This window comes from Natrix helvetica (assembly GCF_964273705.1).
Source record: "Natrix helvetica genome assembly, chromosome: 4".
Lineage (NCBI taxonomy): Eukaryota > Metazoa > Chordata > Lepidosauria > Squamata > Natricidae > Natrix > Natrix helvetica.
Window position 1 is genome coordinate 19,973,060 of NC_138550.1, and position 11,235 is coordinate 19,984,294.

The window sequence follows — 11,235 nt, forward strand, 5'->3', positions numbered from 1 at the left end:
TCTGTTACTAACTTATCAAGTGCATTGATTCACTTAACAACTGTGGCAAGAAAGGTCGTAAAATGAGGCAAAATGCACTTAACAAATGTCTCACTTAACATAAAAGTTTGGGCTCAATTGGCTCGTAAGTCGAGGACTACCTGTACTGCCTTAGCCATGAAAGCCATCTGGGTGACTCTCAGCGCAACTCGCCTCACAGGATTGTTGTGGGGGAAATAGAAGGAGAAAGACCCGCCGTGTCAGATATATTTGCCACTTTGAGTTATTTATAAAAATAATAAAGGCCGAATATAAGTAAACACTTACCCAGGAACTAACTTAGTTATGAAATTTATTTTTCCATAATTAACACAAGTTCCTGGCTAAATGCAAGTCTAATACTCTCTCTATATCCACACTTATTAATTTAAGCTAATGTAATTTAGCTTTTTACACGTCGTGCATGAGGTTTTTACTTTTCATAGGGTCTCTAGAATTAAACTTGTTATTCTCTCTCATTTGTGGAGGCATCAGGGTAGTAAATAAGGTAATTTTATGCTAGCATACGATGGTGAATTCACTGATGGGGAGAAGGGATTGTTGGGGCAATGTTGGAAAGGTATCTCTTTTTATATGACAAACGTTGAAGCAGGAGCATTTCACATTAAGTATTATGCATATACTTACACATCAACAACCCACATAATGTTGCTCCCTTCCTTGATTTGCTCTGCCCTCTACTGGTGTAAAATAGCCTATGCTAATTTTACGGAGATTTCAAAATGAAAAAAGTCCCTGCATTAAAATAGGTTGTTTAAATATCCAAAGCTACGAAGCAATGGACCTCGAACGGAAAACCAAATCTGTTAATCATTGCATTTAGACCACCTTTAGAAATTAAAAAAAACACCATATAAAATCCATTAAGTACCTAAGTTACACCTTTAAGACATGATTAGACATTTGCTTAAATATACTTAATAAAACAAGCCACTGTTGCGCTGTTATACATTCCGCAAATCCCTAAAAGGGAGCCGAGGATCAGCCGGGTAAGCAGAGCATGCGCGATTCCCAGCCCGGCCGCTCGCCCTCTCCGCATTCTTCCGGGCATGCGTGCGCCCGAAAGCTTCATTTCCGTAATTCGCGTAAGCCGTCTCCCAGGCGAGGGAACTCTTGCGCATTTCGCGCCCCCCCCTGACGTCGGCAGCGTAAACACCTATGAGAATAGCCTCCGTGCATTCCGGTTGGATAAACGGAGCGACCTTTGGATTTCGGGAAGTAATAAGCGGAAGTCGCTCGCGCTCGCCTTTTCTGCTGGCTGTGGGGATTCGGCGTCGCCCGCCGTTACAGATGGCCACCTCGGGCAGCTTCCGCCTTCTCTTTCGAGCCGCACCGTCTTCTTGCTGGCGGCTCCTGGAGGCTTCTTTCCGAGCCGGCAGTCGCTGGAACAACGCAGCCCGCCTTGGCTCTTGCCGGTCCTTCCACGCGGCGACGGGGCTCAGGTAGGAGCGTCGTCCTGTCTTCGCCAAATCAACCTTCCCGGCCTGAGTTTGGAAGTGGGGCGACGGGCAGCTCTCAGCTCGCTCGCCTCTCCTCTCGTTCCAAGGGAGTTTTAACAGCGCCAAGTGAGGGGTGAATACCTGGGCTGGGTGGCGGAAGAAAGGCGTAGAGCAGTACCTGGGCTAGGCTAGGTCAGCTCGGAGGTCACAGAATATGCCAGCCGTGACTTTGGTCACGGTCGCCGACCCACGCAATACTGTTGTACCTGGGCTGCGACAACGGCTTTTTGTAATATGACCCTGGTGTTGTGTGAATGCCGCGTTATAGTTAAGTGTATTGTTCGAGCCCAGAAGAACCTATAAACCGTGGTTCTATTAACCGTACAACTACTCTGTCAACTGTACTGTCTAATCTGGAAGAGGATCTTACCTGTTTGTGACTTTGGCTTTCCATAACATCCTTTCACTTAGATTTGTTAGTTTATGACTTAGCAAACTCTATAAGCATATAATATGAAAGCCTACTAACTCTGATGGTCAATCAGCTGTGATTAACTATGCCATAGCCTAAAGTTTCATAGGTGAAGACTTTTCATCTTAGGAAGTGCCCGCTACTTTCACAAGTTATGTGAAAGTTGATCATGTAAACCAAATAATTGCTTGTGTAAGACTGCTCCCCTTTATTTTTTGAGAGTTAAAGGGGGAAACGAAGCAATCCATGGTTTGAAGGGTCCTTGGTGCTCTCTGAGTTTGCTTATTTTTTTGGCTTGTTTCATTACCCAAACTAGGTAACATCATTGGTGCTAGTCACTGCTTCTGCGGGAAACAAGCAAGCTCAGAGAACACCTGAGCTACAAATATTCTCCTTATTGGTAATTATGGTTTCTCCATGTAAACACAATTCAATCAACAAATAGGAATCTCACATACACACACATACACAGACATACACACACGATATGAAACAAGCCTAGAAGTCTTCTGCTTACATGGGCGCAAGATCCATCTTGTTCTTTTAAACTAGATTGCTGAAATTGGACTTCAAATGAAAAAAGAGAAGATCAAGTAAGAACCTGTCACTATTGCAAAATAACTCCTATGCTTGTGTTATCATTCTCTGGCAGTTGTATTTTCTTTTTGCAAAGTAGAGAAAAACATTCTCTAAGCATTCCAGATCTGCTCTGGAATTTCCCACAGTCCTATACACATGGAAAGAATAACTCATACAAGTTTTGCATATTGGATTCTATCCATGTTGATATAGTAGTGCATATTTGTATTTGTGCAAGATTTCTGCTTCATTCAGCTTAGTTGGACTTAAAAAGAGCCTTGGTAGTTAGAATGCAGTATTGCAGGCTAACTAACTGCTCAGTACCAGGAGTTTGATTCTGACCTGCTCAAGGTTGACTCGGCCTTCCATCCTTCTGAGGTTGGTAAAATGAGGACCCAGATTGTAGGGGGCAATACGCTGACTCCGTAAACTGCTTAGAGAGGGTTGTAAAGTACTCTCAAGTGGTATATAAGTCTAAGTGCTATTGCTGTTATAGTTGTTTGATTATTTGAAGCGTCAAAACAGCAATAAGAAGGCAAAGGCCGGCATTCCAGAGAGCTTTAGTTCTCCCAGTTAGGTAGCTATTTAATCAACTGCTGGCATGATGCTGGGATACACTATTCACAATTTGACAATCAACCAATGACTGCTACTCTTCTGCCACTAATAATGACCTGGAAAGATGATGGGGAATTATCTGTCCACAGTCATGAATTTGAGATGGCTATCTGTCTACAATAACAAATTAAACATTATCAGCATATGCATTTGTGTGCACTTATCATATTTGAGATCAGAAAGGCTAAGTAAAATAAAGTATCCTTCAAGTTAAAACTTGAGCCTTGTTAACAGTGGAGGTGTATCTATGTGCTCCTGGGAACAACGCTATTGCTGTCTAAACTTTTTTTTCTTTTATTTTCTGATTTAGTCTTCATCCCTGAGATTTCTCATTTTTTCATTCAAATAGCATTCAATTTTCAGGCTATCTTGTCCTTTTCATGATGAGTCATTGTAAGCAGTTAAGTTCTTGTACATTCTATGAGCAAAAAAAAAAAGTTATCTAAATAGGCATTCAATAGCCTGAATCCAACATATCCAGAAAGAAAATCCAACCATTACTGGTCAAACTGGTTAGTTCAAACTAAGAGAAATGATCCCACATGAGATCATTATTCTTAGAGATTAGAGATTGTTTTCAGGAGATTAAAGAACTGAAGGAAGAACATGCAGCTTTTCATTGGCAGCAGAGATACTGTGGAACAAACTCCCAGGAATGATCACTCTAGCCCCTCCTTGTTGATGTTCTGAAAATTACTAAAAATAACCTTATGGATGTTCTAGAAATTATTAAAAGTTTCAAAGAAACACCTCCATCTCTAACTTCTGTTTTGTATTGTTTGTATTATGTCTTGTTTATGCTGTTTTTATTTTTAATAGTAGTTTGTACCAAGGATGTTTTAAATGGTTTTTATATTATGTAAATGCCTTTGATTGCTATAAGGATGAATATGAAAAATACATGATTATAGGTGCTTTGGAAATATTCAGTCTCTAACCTCTGAGCTGAGTGGTTTTTCTGATAGAGATTGTAGCAGAGAATTTAAATGATTCAACCATTTTAATGTTCACAATTGTGATATTTTCATTTTTGTTATTTTGCCTTATTGTTTCTTCAACTTAGTCCACCTACACAATAAATGCAGATATATAAATCTTGGCATTTCTGTGCCACTCTAAATGGTCATAGTGCATATCAATCTGTATCTAACATAAATTATATTTGTTATTGTGATGAGATGAAATCCGGAGTGACATCTTGGCAATTATGATTGCCATCTTAGTTACATAAACAAGGAATCTATAGAGATATAGATTCTGTAGCAGCCGTGGTGCATAGTGGTTAGAATGCAGTATTGCAGACTGATTCTGACCACTGCCAGGAGTTCGATCCTGAGTGGCTCAAGGTTAAATCAGAGTCCCATCCTTTTGAGGTTGGTAAAATGAGAAGTCAGATTGTTGGGGGCAATATGCTGACTTGTAAACTGCTTAGTGATTTAAAGCACTATGAAGCGGTGCATAAATCTAAGTGTTATTGCTCAGTGCTCTATATACACAAACACACACACACACACACACAAACACACTGCATAGGAATAATAAGGAATAAATGCAGTTTTGTCTTTAATCAATGTTCCACAGCATTCTCTCTTAAGAATGAATGTACAAGGCAGGCTAATTCTGATTGGGAAACTGGTCCTGCAAGTACACAGACATGAAGTCTTTAGAGGGCTTTAAGATTAAAAACCAGCACCTAAAAATGGCCCTTTATACTGTAATCAAAAAGACTCTTAAGCAGCTTACATAGAATTTAATAGAAGAACTCAAACATTCATAGCAGCATATGAAATCACATAAGAATTTAACAAACGACAGCAAGAACAACAGCAAACAGTACCAGACCAAAATTAGAGTGGGGGCAGGGACAAAAAGAAATAAAGGTATCATCATAAAATCATGGGAAGGTTCTCTGAAACAATTTCATCTTTCAACTATTTTTATCAAGACGATGTTTTGAAAGTAGTTGAAGACAAAGTTGTTTCAGAAAGCCTTTCCCTGATTGTATGGTGCTGTCTTTATTTCCCCTCCTCTCTCTTTCTCCTCCTGCCCTAATTCCTCTTATATGAGGAATTATATGAGTGTATTGGAATTATGGGTTTTGGAGTTGGGTTTATTGTTATTGGTATCTTAAGTCTGAGGACGGTTCCATGATAGTATTTGTTGGGAGATTTTATTTTGTTTCTATGGAATGTCATTGAGAGTATAAGACAGGAAGCCATGTAAGTTTTCTAAATAAATCTATTTAGTCTCCGTAAACCAATATTTACTGTATTGAAAAACAATGTTGTAAAAAAATTGGATTAAAAAAGAACAATAAGGTACTGATTTTTTTCCCCCAAGCTCGGAAGAAAAAGTTACAGTGCACTTTGTAAATCGTGACGGTGATAAATTAACAGCCAAAGGAAAGGTTGGAGATTCCCTTCTAGATGTTGTGATAGATAGTAATCTAGACATAGATGGATTTGGTAAGTAAATATATTTCCTTTCCTATAAGAAATTTAAGTTGATTTAAAAAAAAAAAAAAGAATTGAAACTGTGACTTTTGATTCAAAATTAACAACAACTAAGCAAAAGCACTAGTATAAGGGTTTGGGTTTTTTTTCCTAAAATTAAGAAAAAGAATAATCTTGTTGGTTTGTGTAACTCTTTCACAGCTATGTGTTTGTTCTGACATCAGTCAGTATTAGTGAATTGTAGTTTATTCTTCTACAGGTACTCCTCGATTTATAACCACAACTGAGCCTGCAATATTGGTTTTAAATCGTTGCAGTCTTTAAGCAAGATACCCACATGAGCACCTTGCTCAACAACCACAACACCATCTCTCCCCTTTGTAGTGGTTAAGTGGATGGAGTGAAAGAGCTCCCTGCCAAAGGGGGGCAGGCAGCTCCCCTCTGTGTGCAGAACTGCTGCATGTGGCCAGATGGATTTTAGTCACATGAGGCAAAATCAGGCTGACAGGCTGGCTCCAAATACCCATACTGTAAGCACCCTGTGCCCAAATCCCACTTGGCTCTCCCCACAGACTTTTTCAGCCAGCATCTTTTGAGAGCAACCAAAATGCTTAGTGGGAGAGGAGGAACTCTGCCCCGCACGGGATAAAATCAATCTGGCAGGCAGCCCTTTTGCCCCCAAATTGATGGTTGAAAAAGTTCCATCCCCCAAACGGACATTTTCCCATTGACTATCTGGAAAAACTGACAGGAAAGATGGCAAATGATGATCATGGAAGCTTGGCAAACTGTCATAATTGCAAATGGGCTGCTAAAAGGTCACAGTGCAAGTCACGTAACTGCAGGGGTGCTGCAATAGCAGTAACTTCGGGCATCAGTTCTTAGTCTCTTTGTTCAGCTTTGTCATAATTTTGAATGGTCATTGAATGAATGATCATTGAGCTGGATTTATACGTTGTGTTAAACCATATTATCATAATTTTCAGACAGGACATGGAAGCAAATTTTAAAATAATTGTTAACACATCAGCAAACATTTACAGATGTAATCATAGGGATTCCACAGGTAACCATAAGCCAAAAGCAAACAAACTGGATTATGGCTTAAATAAAATATGTGACTCACATATAGTTAGGGAGTATTATCTTTGCTATACTGTTTAACCTGCCGCTTTCTTTGGCGTCAGATATGTGACCCTTCTGGTTTTGCTTTCTTTGAAGCCATAGAATTATCTAATGCAGTGTTTCTCAAACTTGGCGACTTTAAGTCTTGTGGACTTCAACTCCCAGAATTCCCCAGCCAGCTATGCTGGCTGGGGGATTCTGGGAGTTGAAGTCCACAGGACTTAAAGTCGCCAAGTTTGAGAAACACTGATCTAATGCATTGCACTGAACCTAGTATCACTTTCTGAAATATGTTTATTCCAAAATATTTTAATACAGCCTTTTTGAGTGAGTTATGGAAGTTTGCAACATATAGGCAGTACAACAGTAAACTTTTTAAAAGGTAGATAAATTATGATTAACAGAACTAAAAATGTCAGGATTAAGGAATAGCCAACTTAGTATTTCCCAGAAAGCAAAAAATTAGCCTCAAAGACTAATTTGCATATGTTAACACAGTGGAATGATATGGCATCTTGAAACAGACCTCATATTTTTTTAATATTCCAGATATAGAAAATAAAATTGAAAAGTCTAGTATTGTCCATATTTAAAATTCTTAGTCCTCTAAAAAAAAACCGATCAATTACAGAAAAGCAAATGTCTGTTTCAGCTTTTTTATGTCACTAGGGGGCATAGCAGGCATACAAACAACATGTTGACATTTAAGGCTTTAAATATTTGCCTGCTTGATGAAATCCTTCTCATGTTTAAGCATAATTCTTGTTCAATTAAAAGATGATATTGCTGTTACAACACTATTGCTCAAGTTGTATTTTTTAATTTTGATTTTATAGCTGTAGTTTATCTGTATTATAGGCATAGATAAATCTCCTGCCTACATTATCCTGATCTGTCATTACTAATTGAGGATGCCTCTGATGTTGCATACTATATATTTAAACTATATGGTACAAATATTGTAACTACCTTCTTCAACCTTATGTCCTCAGATATTTAAGTCCTTTAATTCAGATGTGTTGAATTAAAATTGTCCTGATTTGTGTTGCAACTTTCATAGCACTTTAAGCTTATTTCATAAATTGTTTGCCATAATGGCTGTGAAATGTTAATTGTCAGGAAGAGATAGCACCAGTCCTTCCACTCACTCTCCCCACTTTATATACTGCCAGGTTTCTGTACAGAGGTGATTATCTCACATTAATGTATGGGATTATGTTGTTGATGTTGAATGATGAACACAAAGTGATGTTGAAAGGTAATGAATTAAGTGTGTACCTAATTTAATTTTAGGTGCATGTGAAGGAACACTTGCCTGCTCTACATGTCACTTAATCTTTGAAGACCACATATTTGAAAAATTAGATGCCATCACAGATGAAGAAATGGATATGCTGGACCTTGCCTATGGCTTGACAGAGAGGTAAGGTGAAATCAACATAAAATTGTTGAGAATATCTTCGCTGTTTTTATTCAATTGACTATGTGCTGCTTAGATCAAGGACAAGCAGTGTCTATCTGCCCATGGAAATTACTCTTGACAGACATGCTCGTTTTTTCACCTTCTCTTTAATGTTTTTTTTAGATTTTAAAAGAGATTTATTTATTTATACATCAGATTTGGAGACCATCTTCCTCAGTCGCAAAATGATTCTGGATGGCATACAATTAAATATATAAAAAAACATAAATACAGTATTGTTTTATTTTTTAAAATATTCCTGCACTGCATATAGGTTTATGAGCATTCTTAGAGAATAGTGTACAGCTGCAGTCCAAAGTTCTGTTTAAATGTGCTCCCTGTTTAGAAAACTGAGATGCCCTGAGATAATAAGGAGCAGATAGGGGAGTGCTATAGAATGTGGTAAGAATTAACTTCATTAACACTTTGTGATTGAACATACTCACTGTACCTGTCATAAATGGACATTGTGCTAGAATATTTACTACCACTTTCAAAATTCAAATTTTCAAATGTGCCCAGTTGTTAGTGTGTTTGTTATCCTTGCTGATGTTACTATCTACTTTTTATCTGCAAAGTATTATCAGTTATCAAATCAGGAGAGGACTGAACATGATTTGTCTAATGGTGGTTTACGAGTTTAATCCAAACCTATTTGCAAAGTTGACTTATGTTGTCCATACCTAGGCTTTGAACTTTGGCCTTTAAAAGCAGGAATGTTTCTTGTCCAATGTTGGTATATCCCTATTTTCTTTATCTTTCCAAGCTTTGCTTAATGTCTTCTCAAAATTAATATCTAAAACAATGTTAGATTTTCACAGAACAAAGAAATTCATTTATTTAAATTAGTCTTCCATGAAATTTGCGTAAGTTTTGTAAACTTTTTTTTGCCATATTCTTATGTAACCTGAAAGAAAATATTTCTCTATTACAAATCCTTGGTTCTTATGTCAAAAAGTTAATGGAATAAAGAGTTAATCATAATATATGTTAGTGATGGCTAACCTTTTCTCGTCCGAGTGCCCAAAGCGTGCATGCGTGCGTGGCCAAAACCCCAAAATGCAATGTGTGCGCCACCTGAGCATACGTGCATGACCCCACACGCATACGACCCGCCCTCTGCGCATGTGTGTGTGTGACCCCCCCGCATGCACGACCCCCCCCCCCCGCACGTGCCCTGTGCATGCACAGCAGAAACCTGAAAACCAGCTGGTCGTCAGGAGGCGCATGGCGGAGCTGAACTGGGGCGATGGCACCTCTGGCATGCATGCCGTAGGTTCGCCATCACAGATATATGTTATACAGATTGGATATAGGGAATTTAAAATTAGCCTTTCTCCCCTAGCTAGAAAATACGCAAAGAAGTGAATTTGCAAAGCAAACCGAACTATCTAAATTAGTCTTCCCCAGTCAAGGCCTTTTCCAGATATAGATGCCACAGCTCCCAGTCAATGTGATTACTCTTGGAATTTTGGGTCTTTAAGTGCATACAGCTGGAGGGTGCCAAGTTGGGAAAGACTGGCTTAAGGCTAAATATATGTAATCCATAGTCTCTTCAGTTTTTTGTCCTTGCATATAACATTGAGTAGACTTTAGCTTCTTATCCTCCATCAATATATTTTGTGCTTGTAATTTTGTACTGGTAGTCCTCCATTTACAACCATAACTAAGCCCAAAATTTCTGTTGCTGAGCAAGACAGTCGTTACTTGAGTTCTTCCCCATTTTATGCTCTTTCTTGCCACAGTTGTTAAGTGAAATCACTGCACTTGTTAAATTAGTCACATAGTTTTTGAGTAAATCTGGCTTCCCCATTGACTTTGCTTGTCAGGTTGCAAAAGTTGATCACGTGACCTGGGACACTGCGACCATCATAAATATGATTCAGTTGCCAAATCTGAATTTTGATCACGTGACCATGGGATGCTACAACATAAGTGTGAAAAACAAACATCAGACACATTTTTCAGTGCCATTGAAACTTCAAACATTGTAATATTACAGTAGTAGAATGTTATAATATTGTCATTCATACAACGTGCTTTTTCCCTTCTATAGATCACGTTTGGGCTGTCAAATTTGCTTGAAGAAATATATGAACAATATGACTGTCCGAGTGCCTGAAGCTGTTGCTGATGCCCGCCAGTGTGTAGATATGAGCAAGAACCCATAAAATAATGTTTTAGGGTGTATTTCATGATATTAAAAATATTTTACTACTTATTTCTAATTTTTAAAGAAAGTGCAATACTCATCTTTGATTATCTATGTTAAGGTATGAATTTTTTAAAATTACAGTCAGCCTTATTTTGAGAGGATAAAAGAAGAAGGTATTTAGAAGAGACCTGTGGAGTGATAGAAACATGATAAAATACAGTTAAAGAGCAGGAAATCACTCCTTTTATTTTCCTTTAATAATGCATCATTACTCCTGCTGCACTCATGTTTTCCCAAAGTAATAATTACATGCTGGATTTGCGGTAGCTGAGAATAAAAGTCACTTTTTAAATTACATGTTTCACATTGAACTACTGAAAATACATTTACCAGAGAGTAAATCACTAGTGATATTATTCGCTATTAGCTGATCAATTTTGGTGCAAATTAATTGTAAGATTGTCTAATTGTACAAAATCTTATTGAATCTCCTAGGAATTGTATATTCATAGTTGTATGCCATGTTGTAGCCAATATGTTGGAAGCATTTCCAGAGGTTTTTAAAATCAGAAATACTGCATGAGTACCATGTTATTTTAAAGATATTGCATCAGCAAAGATGCATTTCTGGTTTTGTGATATGCTTCATTTCATGAACAGGTGTCTTATTCCCAGAATGATAGAAATATTCTCCCTAATAGAAAAAAAAAGGAGCCGTATATTCCATTGTGATGGGGCTTTAAATCAAATGTTCAACTTCTAACCCACTTCCTCTTCTATCCACAGATTAAAACTGGCAGCAAAATAGACAGTACAATTAAAATTTTGAAATAAAAATGTCTTCTTCTAGGACAGGGGTCTCCAACCTTGGCAACTTTAAGCCTTGTGGACTT

The 11,235-nt window shown here is 38.0% G+C and overlaps 1 protein-coding gene across 1 annotated transcript; it reads left to right on the forward strand.

Moving 5' to 3' along the window:
* Window positions 1–1,127: 1,127 nt before the first annotated feature.
* Window positions 1,128–10,697, forward strand: FDX1 (ferredoxin 1). The gene is made up of 4 exons (XM_081952463.1): window positions 1,128–1,481; window positions 5,488–5,612; window positions 8,019–8,148; window positions 10,244–10,697. Exons 1-4 carry the CDS (start codon window positions 1,198–1,200, stop codon window positions 10,356–10,358), a joined length of 654 nt encoding a protein of 217 aa, XP_081808589.1. The 5' UTR covers window positions 1,128–1,197; the 3' UTR covers window positions 10,359–10,697.
* The last annotated feature ends 538 nt before the right edge of the window (window positions 10,698–11,235 follow it).

Coding starts and splice junctions, on each gene's coding strand:
- FDX1 (XM_081952463.1), top strand. CDS start 1,198: ATGAGAATAGCCTCCGTGCATTCCGGTTGGATAAACGGAGCGACCTTT. Junction 1,482..5,487: donor CACGCGGCGACGGGGCTCAG/GTAGGAGCGTCG, acceptor TTTTCCCCCAAG/CTCGGAAGAAAAAGTTACAG. Junction 8,149..10,243: donor GCCTATGGCTTGACAGAGAG/GTAAGGTGAAAT, acceptor TCCCTTCTATAG/ATCACGTTTGGGCTGTCAAA.